General features: G+C 40.6%; 1 protein-coding gene across 1 annotated transcript in view; it reads right to left on the bottom strand.

The window, feature by feature from the left end:
- The window catches only part of slc26a5 (solute carrier family 26 member 5), a 24,123-nt gene extending 9,744 nt beyond the window's left edge, over positions 1 to 14,379 (bottom strand). The window contains exons 1-7 of the mRNA XM_031306432.2: positions 14,164 to 14,379; positions 6,833 to 7,128; positions 5,794 to 5,933; positions 4,808 to 4,918; positions 914 to 1,095; positions 464 to 628; positions 37 to 272 (exon numbers count right to left, since the gene is read on the bottom strand). Coding sequence (XP_031162292.2) covers positions 37 to 272; positions 464 to 628; positions 914 to 1,095; positions 4,808 to 4,918; positions 5,794 to 5,933; positions 6,833 to 6,990 — 992 coding nt within the window. The 5' untranslated portion in view covers positions 6,991 to 7,128; positions 14,164 to 14,379. The remainder of the gene's footprint in view (positions 1 to 36; positions 273 to 463; positions 629 to 913; positions 1,096 to 4,807; positions 4,919 to 5,793; positions 5,934 to 6,832; positions 7,129 to 14,163) is intronic.

The following is a 14,379-nucleotide window of genomic DNA, read 5'->3' as shown; positions in this document are numbered from 1 at the left end:
AAAGTCCCCTGACAAAATGAGAATGTAAGAACCTACCCGGTTGGTATCTTCCCAACCACGTCCACATGGTAGTCATCTGCTAAAGACATGCCATAAGAGACGCTGGTTGATACAATGACCACGATAATCTCTCCAGGGATGGGAATGGGCAGTTTCTTCTTGAAGCGCTCGTTGAGGTCTTTGATCACGAACAGGAAGACGAAGCACACGAGGCCCAGGATGAGAGTGGAGACATTGGTGTTCGTGATGTCGTAAAGTACCGCCTTGACACTCTGGGGCAAGAGTGGGACAATTTATGATGCATTTGAGCAATTAAATTTTTTGCCATTACCAAACAAACAACAAAACCAGACCAAGAAAAAAAAAAAGGCAGTAAAATAGGTGAATTCCCTTCCAACTCAAATTCAAATCAAGTAGTGCACACTTTCCACCTACAAACCATTCAGAAGCTATTGCAACTCACATAAATAGCAGAGAGGGGCCCACTGAAGCGCTGCGTTTTCACCCCCAGCAGGTACTTTAGCTGAGAGATAACAACGTGCACCGATGCTGCTGTAGTGAAGCCTCGCACCAGGGGCTCTGTGAGGTAGATCGCCACAAAACCAAACCTGAGAAGACCTAGCACAAACTGAAAGAAAGGAAAACAAAATGAGAAAGAATGAGGTAAGGGGATAAGAACAAGCAGTTTCAAACAAAAACATCAAGTTGTTGATACATCAACAGTGATTCAGACACGCTGCTGCTTTGGGTAAACAGTGATTTCTGAGCGTGAGAAGATTTCAGCAAGCTGTATCACTTTACTGTGATGTTTTTACCAAATAACAAGACACTCTGTGGGGGCTGAGGGAAGATAGACCATCTCAATAGCAGCTTTGAGTTGCTGCCTGAGTGTGGCGGTTGTTTTGAGGCTGACCTGGATGATTCCCACCAGGGTTGTGAGCACAACGGCGACCTGCACCCTCCTGGCATCACGAGCCTCCACGTCCAGGACGGCAGACATGTTGGATCCGTTGGCAGGCAGGATGGTAAACATGGAGTCTGGGGCCTCCCTCACTGCAACACTCCCGATCATCAGACTTATCACGGCAAAGGTGCCTGCAGAACACACAAAAAGACAAGCAAAACAGTAGTTTTGCATCACGGCTCAATTGTGTTAAGTACTTTCTTTTCAAGCTTTGTTCTGTACAGTATTATGATGTCCACTGTAAGTGTGAAATCATGCATCTCTCTGAGTGAAAATGCCATCTTGCCTAGCACTTGACCAGCAGACCAGTTATTCCCTCTCCCTTTCTGCCAGAAGTTAAGAGGTTAATATTTCCACAGCAACTTGTTATCAGACTACTTTACAGTGAAGCCAACTGCTTCCTGCTGTTCTATGCAGATCAGCTCTTTTGTTTAAAAAGGTTGAGGTTTGGTTTATCATATCCTTTTGTCAGACTTGGAGCCCCTGCTTGGAAAGAAAGTAGACAGATGGGTGAGATGAGGAGAGTGGGGTCACTGAAATCACACAATCCTGCTGCTCACATCAATTGTGGCCAAAACAGGCACATCAAACCCCTCCTAATCTAGACAAGTGAGTAACTTGTGAAGCTCTAGGTTACTGAGCTGACCCCGTGTGTGGGACAGAGACGGTTGGCAGTTCGAGCTCATTATACTGTTCTTGGCACTGACTATGGAAGGCAACCTGGCTGTGTGAAAAGGCCACTGCCTGCCTTAAATGCCACCATTAATTTATACCAGGATACATATTAACAGATTTAACAACATGAGGATGGGATTAGAACAGCACCCAATGGTTGATGATGAACTCATACTGACGTTGCCAACAGTTTTTTCCACCTCCAGCCCTCAATATACAGCTACATGAGGGAGTAAGCAGCAGGTGGGAACAAAATGTAAGCACAGTTATAACCCAAGACCTTTTTATCAAACATCCAAATTAATAGAATATGTAGCAAGCACAGTGGCATCTCTGTGTTCCAGTAACAGAACATGTGTAAATATACCTGTTGCTTCCTATACTCTTACCAAAGCTGTAACTTACATACAACGTACATGTAGATTGTGGGGATCTCTGAATATAGGATATGATACATTAATGTCAATCAAGCTTGGCTTTGCATTGGAACATTATGCCAAATGTCTAATCTTTCTAGTCATGTGGCCAGGCACACAGGTTCTTATCAGTGTGGGCCTTCATTTGTAAAGCAACACCAAACCAAACACAACAGTCCTCCTTCAAACATCCTGTCTGATTCACGGACGTAGTTCACCTTTACCCTACTTATGTATGTGTGTGCGTTTGTGGGTGCGTTACTGCGTGCATGAGTGAGTGAAAATGCCATCTTGCCTAGCACTTGAAAAGCAGCCCAGTTATTCCCTCTCACTCTCTGCCAGAAGTTACGAGATTATTATGTCCACAGCAACTTGCTATCAGACTAAATTTGGGGCATAGAGCGCTTTACAGTGATGCCAACCTCTTGTCGTTGTTCACTCTAGATCTGCTCTTTTGTTTAAAAGGTTGAGCAGGTTTAGTTTATTGTGACCATGGTCACATGGACTCATTGCTTAGAGCTGACATTTGAGATGACCTGGAGCCCTTTCAAGAAAAGAGAGCAGCCGGATAGGTGAGATGTCAGGGTAGCGTCAGTGAAATGTCACAATCCTGCTTCGGTCAGCTGAGGACACGGTCATCACATCAGAGTTAAAACATTTCCTCCACATGGCATCTCAAAAACTTTTATCTCCCAGAGCAGTGTGTGTGTGTGTGTGTGTGTGTGTGTGTGTGTGTGTGTGTGTGTGTGTGTGTGTGTGTGTGTGAGAGAGAGACAGAGACGGTTGGCAGTTTTAGCTAATCGTGTTCTTGGCGCGGACAGCAACCTGGCCATGTCAAAAGGCCACTGACTACTTCTTAACAGCCTATCCTCCATTAATTTAGAACGTGAAACATTCCAAGAAACACGGTATTAGGAACCTCAGGAATCCCTTTCCTAAAAATATTATGCTACAAAAAAAAGGAACAAGACAAGTTTGTTAATGTTTATCATTTTCTAAATCAAGATGTACTATTAAAAGCTGAAAAACATGGGGTAAGAAAATTACGGGAACCCCTTTCCTGGAAATACTGTGGCAAAGCCTGGCCAGGTGCCAAAAGTATGGGTCAACCCAAAATCTATGATCACATTTAATTGTTTGAAATTTTTATATATGCTCAAGTCAAGCTTTGGATTTCTCCACATGTTTAAATGTCCATGGGGCTGTAGAAAGACTACACTCGTACTCAGCATTGAATGAGGTTTTTGTAAGCCTTTCCAAAACCAAAAACAAGTGTAAGGAATGAATTAAACAATGTGTCTTAATCTGCTCTAATGTAAGCTGCAATCACTAGCATGCCCAGCTAACCAGCTTACTAACTAGTAAACGAGCAGTTTAGCCAAGGACCACGTCATTAACTAACTTCATTATTTTGTGGGGTTACAGGTTACGTTAAAAAAAGCACAGTTTAGGACAAGCACATCCACTGTGTAGGGCTTCCTCACTGTGTGGAAGCGGTTTCTGGATGCTATCAGAGTTTAGGGTTACATTAGCAGCTCTGTGCTGCTTGCCAACATTTTATGAGACACATCAAGTACTCCTCTTCCTAAGACCTTTAACTCTTGTAATTCTACAAGTGAAAATACCAACAAGTATGTAAGTTAAGCAGCCAAACGGAGAAATGTTAGAACGTAATAACAGTGTGATTAGATTGTCCTATTATACGTACAGTTGCTTACAACAAGCTCGGTGCTGCAATACAAGATCAGTGCTTCTTATTTCCATGGCGACTACATAGAGTCACACATCAGCTGGTGAAGCTGGCTTTTTGCCTGGGATCGGTTAGCTTTAGCCCCACTCTACTGGCATGATATCACATATCACATAGTAGGGCTCATCGCGGTATCAACTGTCGCAATAAACGCATCGCAAAAGGCTGCAACATATCGTGAAAGACAGAGATTTTTTTGTGTTAGTTGAAAGAAAATATCTGTAGAAAACTGCACTTTAAAATGTAACTGTCATTCTTTTTTTATAGGGGAGCCTTTTATATTTAATTCAATGTTCAATTTGTTCAAAGAAAGAATGTTGGAAATGATTCTCTTTCATTTGTTTTGAATTCAACAAGCAATTAGTCGTATTTCAGCAGAATACTAAAGGCAGCAGAAAGGCAGAACTGAGTACACTTTAATATCGGTTTATTTATCCAAGTTATCGCGATATTCATAAACGTTATCGCAGAGCGCATATTTCCCTCAGATAGTGCAGCCCTTTCACATATGTACTTGTAACCATGAAGTGCACTTTTAAGACCCTTTAACAAGATTCTCGTTTTAAAGCAAGTCAGCTTGGAACATTAAAAAGTCAGCCGTAGCTTTTTCAACCAACCAACTGATGGACATAATCACAGCTAAATAAGCTGACGTGCAACAATGTTGTCATTTTAGCCAGAATCAACTAATCAACCAAAATCAACTGTCCCCAGCTACAAAAGAGAAGCTACTTTTGTCTACCTCAGTCTAAAAACAAGTACCTACTGTTTCTAAGTATTACTGAGAATTTCAAAAGTTCAATCTGCCACCTTTATAATTGTAAACTGTATGTGACGTGCGAGAACGCAAAACTAAGTGGGCATGCAGAGAGATTAGCCCTAAAGGGATCGGTCAGGTGTCTCTTTGCTGCCTTGTTGTTTCTTTAATCTCCATATTAACTAGGAGGAGATTTATGACCCAAAATCAAAGCCTCTACAAGAGGCTTTAAGTTCATTTCTCACCTACGGAGATGTGTCTGGATGTTCCAAAGAAGGTGTAGAGCAGGACGGGGTAGAATGAGGAGTATAGACCATAAACTGGAGGCACAGCAGCCAGCATAGCATAGGCTAGACCTGTGGAGCAGAGGAGAGGGAGAGATGTCAATAAACTGAACAGCCCCAGAAGCCAAGTGATTGCATCACAACCTCAGAGCTACAGAGATATCAAAACAAAGACAGCGTGAAGCTGAAAGCAGCCCATCAGGGGTTGGCAGCTGGCCGTTCACACATTTAACCCCTCTGTCATTCCAGATGACTAGCCTGGCCAAACGTAGCTTGTGGCTACTGTACAAAGCCTTGGAATGCATTTCAAGGATTTTTTAGGCTTTCAAACATACAGATGGGTGGCAAATGAAATGAAGTGTCTTAGTAAGGTGTTTTTTCCAGCACAATCCTCGAGAACTTCTACTGCTCTCCGTCATAGATTCCTTAAGTAGGGCTGGGTATCGTTCAAATATTTTTGATACCGGTACCGATACAATACTGTGACTTCGACACCCATTTTATAAAACAAAAATAAATTACATTTGACATTATGGCACAAATCTTTTTATTCATTTTTCGGCTCCTACTACGTGAGCCCGTCTCTGTGTGTAACAGAGTTTTTCTTGCGTGCCTCTACGGCATGTAACGTTAGACAGCCAATCACAGACATTATTAGATCATAGTAGATCATAGTAGAAGCATGCTGCATGCTTATTGGCTCACTGACGCTGATGAGATTAACTCCTAAGGTATTGAAATTGGGTATTGAATGACAAGGCCTTTTTCGATCCTCAACAACTTTAGAGGCAATTCGTCGGTGCCTAAAAAGTATTGAATTAGGTTCCCAGCCCTATGCTCAAGTCTGTAGAACTCTAGAGAGATGAAAACCATTCTTCCAGACGATATTCCCTCATTAATGCATGTCTGAAAAGGATTTAAGACAGCTGGGACTGCACGGCACTAACCTTGAGGGAGCTGCACAACTCCTGTGCTGAGACCTGAGACCACATCAGAAAACAGGTACTGCTTGACTGGATAAGATGGCAGCCATGTCAGAATAGGCAGAAAGCTCAAAGCTGCCGCCTTAGCCTTCTTTGATGAACACCTATGAAAGGAGACATGTGGATTAACTTATCAGTTTGTGATTTAACGGTTTTAAAAAAATTTTAAAAACTGCCCCAATTTAATGACTGCAAAGAGAAATGCAAACCAGTAATACACTGCTTATTCATTGTTGGTTACTAAAAATAGCGTAGAATTTAAAGAGATTTTTCTATAATTCTAATTATTTGACTTGGCATTAACATAGCCATAGCTTAACTCCTAACTGCAACCATTAGAAAACATGGTGTGCGTCTTCATCCGTTTTCACATTTCTATGTAAATGTTTTGTAATATCTCTACTGAAAAACAAAAAGGTTACTAGGTCTGAACTAGTAAGGTTGCCATCGTAACTTTAATGGAGAAGTCACATACCAGTGCAGAAATACAGAGGTTATGTGTGTGTACACTGGGAGGGTGAAAAGTGAGTAAAAAGCATTCTAACTAGTGATCACAGGCACTCCCAAATATCTAGGGGGGAAAAAAACTCTTCAATCAAATCAATTTATCCCATTGACTGAAAATTCATCAACAATGAATCAACTCTGGGATATTGTGGTGGCCATTTTCACATTTTAATAGACTAAACCATTAATAAATTCAACGAAATATAATAAAATGGGAGACTGAATAAAAGTAATCGTTAATTGCAGCCCTCAAAATACCTGACACTTGGATTATACTAGTTGACTTCCAGTGACATTAATCAAAGTAAAGAAAAATCTTACACATACATTTTAGAAGCAGCATATTTAGCATTTTATGTTTAATAGATGACTTAAAATTATTAAACCATTACCAAAAATTGTTGGTGATTTGTTGATCAACTAATGGATTAATCAAATGCATATTTCTGACTTCGGCAGGACAAATCCAGGGGTAAATTCCTCAGTGTAAACTTACCGGAACTGGTGTGCCAGCCTCTGTCCGAGGGTAGTGGAGTTTTCTTTGCGCTTGAGAAGCTGCGACCGGATGAGGGCTTCATCGTAGACCGGGCGCTCTATCCTGTACATCAGCTGGGAGTCTGCGTCCTCCAGAGCTGCTGCAGCGTCCTGCTCCATGACAGAGGCAGGAGGACTGATCGTATGGAGTCAGAGTTTGGGTCGCTCCGGTGTTGTTTAGCTCTCCCACTTTATCTTCTCCGTCATTGTTCCAGCCGGTATATCTTCATTCCTTTAATCAGTCTGCACTTGCTCTTTCTGCTCAGAGGGCAAGAGAAGACAAGATAGATTGTATTCCAACACAAACTGGTTGCCTTCTGGTTCACTACTTTTAAATAACAAGAATGGCCATGGTGATAACCAACTATGCCTGCGTGTTTGTACATTTTGCATTGATAAGAGAGACGTCCATTAGATTTGCAAGGCTACCACCTTTGAGTGAATGTTTTACCAGATATTTAGCAAATATTTGGTCTTTGGCCAGTTCATAGAAAGCTTTTGTCAGTGGAGAACATTTCTCTCAAAAGTTGGCAACCATATGCCTTCATGTTTCGACATCTATAGAACTATAACATATATGCAAATCTAGCAGGAGATGGAACCTACGACTGTGTGGCATACTGAGACTCGCAATGAAGACGTGAGGATGGGGTTCTTAATGCTCTGGCAAAGATGGTTCTAGACAACGACGACAAAAAGGGGGTGTTAGTTGACACCATGCACAGAGTTTGTTTCCCCTGTGATGACAAAACCACAAGAGCAGTCGTCATTCAGTTGACTGGTGTGAAATGTAATGCTCCAGACTGCCAATTTCTCCGCACAATTTAATTTTCATTTAATCACAAATTCTAAATCAACCAGGACTGAAGCCTTAGGCTGGGTTGCACCAGCAATGACTTATTTTAGGACCTTCTAAGGCTACGAAAGGCTCTGCTCCTTAACTAATCATTACATTTAGGGCTGCAACTAACGATTATTTTCATAGTCGATTAATCTGTCGATTATTTTCTCGATTAATCGATTAGTTGTTTGATCTATAAAAATGTCAAAACATGGTGAAAAATGTGGATCAGTGTTTCCCAAAGCCTAAGATGACGTCCTCAAATGTCTTGTTTTGTCCAAAACTCAAAAGATATTCAGTTTACTGTCACAGAGGAGAGAAGAAACTAGAACATATTTACATCTAACAAGCTGGAATCAGAGAAATCTTATTTTTTTTAATAAAAAAATGACTCAAACGATTAATCGATTATCAAAATAGTTGGCGATTAATTTAATAGTTGACAACTAATCGATTAATCAATTCATCGTTGCACCTCTAATTACATTGTTTGTTAGCCTGCAGCTACTCCTTAACAAAACATTACATTGTTTGCTAGCTAGCTAAAAAATAGTCAGTTAGTGCGCCTGTAGCTATTCGTTAACAAACCAAAACATTGTTTGCTAGCTAAAAAGTCTTGTGAGTCACTAATGAAACTCATAGGTGTGATTGGCAAAGGACAAAAAAGCAGGAAAATATAAGCTGCACCCATGACATTTTTTTGAAAAATAAACCATTAAATGGCACTTTCTGGAGAGTTTTGTGCAAAGAAATGGAGAAATTGAGTCTTACATGATATGTGCAAAACTGCAAGGTTAAGAGCTTATACTTTGCATTGTTGTAGTATCAACAGGTATTAGGGCATTTAGCATTTACATTACTGTTAATCAGTCATCACTTGATTACACATTGCATTACCTTGTTATAATATAAATAATGTGCCACAGAATATGACAGTAGCAACAGTTGAGAAGATTTGGGTCTGTGGTGACCAGGTCCACCTCACCCAAACTTCCTTCTCCCATTCTCTCTCCTTATTACCACACCTACACGGACAGCCCTGGCACTGTAGCCACAGCAGCCCACATTACCACGCCCATGCAGCCCCACCCACGGACACGTGCATTCACTAATTACATTTGTGTACAGATAGTGAAATAATATAAGCAGTACCTTATGTAACAGACTTTTAAACATTTAATGTAACTGGCAAACAATGCTTTCTACTTTTTAAAGAGCACACGTTTATAACAAATTTTTATTTATGCCGTTTGTATGCTGTTACTGTCATTCTCTACAGTATGTAGGTATGTAGTATGTATGTTGTCACTGTCTGTTCAATTGTCCGTGTTTCTCTCTGTTGACACTGTACATATTGTCTGTCTGGTTCTCCATCTTTTCATCCATTTTAACTCTAACTCTGCAATTTAAATGTTTTTTATGGCTGTCTGTGATGATACTTCAGGGTTTTTCCTTGCTCAGAATTTGTCTTTGCGGGAACACACAAAGCAGGGGGGGGAGGGGGTCTGGGTGTCCTCCCCCAGGAAATTTTGAGGGTAAAAGACTTCAATTCCTGCATTCTGATACATTTTTAGGCACCAATTTATGGTAAAAATGTCTATATTTATTGCAAGGAAATCACAAAATTCTGGTGGCAGGTAACAATTCAAAATACAAAATATAATGGAATATTATTATATTCAGTATTCCAGTAAGGGGGCTTTCACATCCGGGACAACACTTGACACTAAAGTCCAGTTGTTTGTAGGATTGACTTAGGCTACTTAATAAGTGATGTTGAATATATAGCCTACAGTGTAATGGACCACCACAGTTCATTTATACATGTGAACCGCGGATTAACTGCAGAGTTTAACCTACATAGTGTAAAACTACTACGTAAATGGGGCACAGCAGAAAGACAGAGCAGAGCGACGCTGCTTGTTCAGGGTTGTCATGTGTACTCCTATAGGCCTACACTTTGCATCAGGCGTTAAAACCAACTGTACCGAATTAGACTACTATTTAACGCGATAACGAGACGTTTTTAACCGCTAATGAAACTGTCTCAATTTAATACTGATGCCGTCAGACGGCCGCGCGGACAGACAGCAGTCGGAGTTCCGGCAGAGCTCTGCGCCGGTCAGCAGCGGCTTCTCACTGCGCAGCCGGTCCCCCAGAGCAGCATGATCACCGGGAGGGTCCAGCCTGAACCCTGCAAACAGAGATCCCGTTTGAAGGTGACGTGCTTGATTTTGACTGAACGTCCCAATTTAAGTAACCTCTGATCGGGTCGTAGTAAATTAAGTACCCTAAGTTTAAGATTAGGTGTTGGTCATTATCAACTCTGGACTCTGTGCTGCTGCCAGCCTGTGTAACGTACGTTACTCACCATCGATCGACTGTTAGCTTCAGCTGGCTAACGTTAGCTGGCAACTTCTGACTAGCTAGTGATCTAGCGAGGATTAGCCCTTCAGACCACAGTGGACTTCAGTGGACTCTCCATCCAAACTCCCGACTGGACCTTCGTCTACCACAACTGCCGGACTCTTTCAAATACATGTACTCCCTGTCTCCGCCGATCACTTGGTAGCGTTGGTCAGCTGTCAGCTTACGCCAGCTAGCTTCTATTAGCTTTCACCGACTGACGGCTTGCCCAGCACATCTGTTCGCTGTAGAGCTCTTTTAGCCATGTTTCCTGGCTCAACACTAAGTTAGTGTGGGCCACTACCTCTCTGCACTGCTGAAAATGGTGCTCCTAAAATATTCCTCACTGCAACTTCTCAACGTCATCTGCTACGTTGCTTCAGCTTGCATTGCCAACATAAAATAAAAATATTGTCCCGTTGTCGGCTTCAGCTAAGAAGATAGTTCGCCCCCACATGTCCAAAATTCGTATTCAAATAACCTTCCGCAACGATTGCAGGCTCTTTGCTGGAACTCTGCTTTGAATGAAGTTACATCGTGACAAATTAATGGACCACTTGCGGAGTGATATGAAGACATGAGTCAGAGGCACAAAAAACGTTGACAGCAGTGACCAGTCATTATGTTTATATACCCCCGACCCGTGCCTTGCGACACCCCCCCCCCAAAAGCCGATTTCCATGATTTACGAGAGTTTCTTTTTCAGGTCGGAAAAGCCGGATTTACGGAATTATCCGGAAGAATCACACCCCTGGAAACTATTATTTGTCCTAAAAAGTGTTGGCCGAACTAATGGAGCAATATGGCCAAATAATAGCTGGCAATTATCTGGTGGCATTAAAGCTCAGGGCCAACAGGAGTTGCAGCATTGCAGATGTTACAGCTGCGATCATTTCTTTGCCATGTTTGGTCCAATCTTACTGTTCAGCTCCAGTTTCCTTACTGAAGCGGTACCTTAAAAGAAATTCAGGAGCATCATACAACTCAGTTGGGTTGAGTCTGACCCTTAATTTATTTTTGCTCAATCCATCTCAAAAAAGGCCATTAAAAAGTGAAACATCCTAAAGTGTAAATTTAAAGTAATATGGATAACAGTTTGAATTAGAGTTTAAAGTAGTTGTGTAGCAAGGGTTGCCACTTTAACTAGCAGTTAAGAAAGAGATTATATAGCCTATTTTTCTTTTACCATACAACACACTTTTTTTGTATTACTTTTTTTATATATTTTTTAATAATATTGTTTTTAACTGTTATAAACATCACTATTTTGTAAAGTAAAATGGGGGGATCCGATGTATTTCTCTAATGCATCACATCATTCAGCAGGTGTTGCTGTTCTATTTAATAAGTTAAGAGGTGATATTTTGAAAAAGATGCTTTAAAAACATGGTTTATTATGATGATTTGGTATGGATTATTGTGGAATTTAAGTTGGGCAATCAACTTTTTATTATTTGCAATGTATGTGGACCCAATGATACAGCTCAAGCCAAGACTATGTTTACCTGTGTATCTTAAATTTGGAGACGTTCCGGCTCTAATATAAAGAAGCCTCTGTTCCTGTAAGAGGTCATTTTAATGATGCTCCTGATGATTTAATTGACCACCTGCCACCAAGGACATCTCAAAATAGGAAGTTCAAAGCTTTCTCCTTTATCTGTGATGAACTGGTGGTATTAAACACCAGATGGACATCACTTCTCTTGGAGTAACAATAAAACTCCTCAGTCCAGAATTGACTTATGGTGGGTTTCTCCTGTCTGTTATCTCACATTGCAATGTGCCAACATTTAGTCAGTCAGACAAAGAGTTCAACCAACTCATGGAGCTAACCTTAATTTATAAACCTAACTAGCAACAACCGATGGAATCCGCCTGCAACAGTTATCATTACAGCCAGCAAAATCCACTGTCCCCGGCTAGAAATGAGAAGCTGCTTTTGTCTACCTCAGTCTAAAACAAGGACCAGTTGTTTCTAAACATTTTTTATAAGGAGGATTGCTAAGAATTTCGAGTGCTCAATCTGCCACGAGCAAAAACGGAAAGCACGACAGGCTACCACCTTTGAGTAAATGTTTTATGAGGCTACCACCTAATGTTTGTAAAGGTTTTAGCAGATTTTTTTTTTTAGCGAATATTAGTTTAGAGTAAGCTTTTGTTGGTGTAGAACATTTCTCTCAAAAGTCCTGCAACCACAATCTGTCTTATAGCTTTTTCCATCCTGTCCTCAGACAGAGTTACTCCATGTGTGTTGTAACTCTGTCTGATGCCCCCAGCTCTAGCTTAGCCTAACACAGATCCTGGAGGTAACCGACTCCATCTAGCCTACTGCTCCCAATAAGTGACAAAATAACACCAACATGTTCCTGTTTACATGTTGTGATTTGTCACAGGGTGTACAAATAACAAGGACACTGTGCTTTTACTATCTAGTAATTGTTGACTCTATTACTCCAACTCTGAGTGAACTCCAGGTGAACTCTCTGCTCCTCACCACAGGGCTTCAGGTGCTGCGAGCAAATCACTCCGCCCAAGTAGCAGAAGTAGCAGTGCTTCGCCTTTCTGAGAATATAGTTCCCAGTTTGTTTACGGTTAGAAGATGGCTGTGTCTCATGTGACCTTGTTATTTGTACACGCTGTGACTATACAAATCACAACATGTAAACAGGAACATGTTGGTGTTATTTTGTCACTTATTGGGAGCAGTAGGCTAGATGGAGCTGGTTACCTCCAGGATCTGTGCTAAGCTAGGCTAGCGGTGGGGGCGTCAGACAGAGTTACAACACACACAGAGATGAGAAGGGTATGTATGGACTTATCTAACTCTGGGGGATACGGTGAATAAGACAAAGTCCCAATAAGTTGGCATGTTCCTTAAAGTTAAAAGTATGTAAGTTTCATCAGGAAAATGTACTTAAAGTATTAAATGTAAAAGTATCCTCCATTTTAGAAACTGGAAACAATCCAAACTGTTCTGTCAATCAACTAAGTGATTAATCAGCTAATCATTTCAGTTGTACATGTAGGCCTGCATATTGTTGGGTAGTTTTTAATAATGCATCATATTTTATAAACTGCATGTGTATTTGTAAAGTAATTATTAACTAAAGCTGTCAGATGAATGTAGTGGAGTAAAAAGTCCAATATTTCTCTCTGAACTGTAGCGGAGTAGAAGTAGAAAGTGTCATGAATAAAAAGACTCAAGTAAAGTACAAATGCCTCAAATTCGTAATTAAGTAAAGTACTTGAGTAAATGTACTTAGTTACATCCCAGCACTGGTCACAAGTATCTATATTTGACTTCATAGTGAATTTACAGTAACCTTACATTCTGTAGATGAAAAAGCCTTTATATAATACGAAAGCTTAACATCCATTTCTGTATCCCTGAATGAATGCATAATGAATGAATTAGCTAAATGGGTGATGTCAAACCATTTTAACAGGCATGTCTTCAAGGTATGCATGTATGTAAGATTGTATCTAATACGTGTAGTATGTGATACTTCCATGTTAAAAATTGTATCTACTCTCGGCGTGGAATTGACTGATAATGCTGTGTAAACTATGCTATTGCTAGAGCAGACACTTTATAACGTCCCCTCTTACAATATTCTCAAAGTGACACGAACGCACTTGCATGCGTAACCATTTGTGTTCTGGTGTTTTTTTAGTTTACTATTATCATTGTAAAATTAAGCAGCTTCATTTTTTTAGTTGGTTCATGGTGGGACTTACCAGTTTTCCGATTCAGTCAAGTCTCTGACGCACAAACAGTTAAACGCCTCGAGTTTCTTCCCGTTAAGCTTTCCTTAACGTTAGCTAGCTAACACGAAATTTAAAAAAGGAAAAATTGTGATTTCATAAACTTGAAATGTGAGAAAAATAAACACAATTAAAATAACAGCATAACGGTCGCGTTACAATTATTAACCGGTGTACAACTATACTGTCCTCGCTGTGACAGGAGAGGTGTTTTTTTTCTGGCTCTCCACAGTTCAGCATTTAAGCTAACATAAAGATGCTAGTAAAGACAGAACTCTTACCTCCGTACTCCAGCTTCTGTGGGGATGCTGCTGTCGGTTTAAGGACAATATAAATGTACGGCTAAACTGACCTCTTGAGTTAAAGTTTAACAAGGGAAACACATGATTAACGTCCTTCGTGGAAAGCGGACAGCAGCAACCTGTTACGATACACAGATAGTGTATGTTGAAAGGATTAAATAGTGAAATTCCTTTTCATCTTCCGGTCTGCAAAAA

This window comes from Sander lucioperca, chromosome 20, assembly GCF_008315115.2.
Source record: "Sander lucioperca isolate FBNREF2018 chromosome 20, SLUC_FBN_1.2, whole genome shotgun sequence".
NCBI lineage: Eukaryota > Metazoa > Chordata > Actinopteri > Perciformes > Percidae > Sander > Sander lucioperca.
The sequence above is the reverse complement of the archived record's forward strand: the minus strand, read 5'-3'. Positions and strand labels throughout refer to the sequence as shown.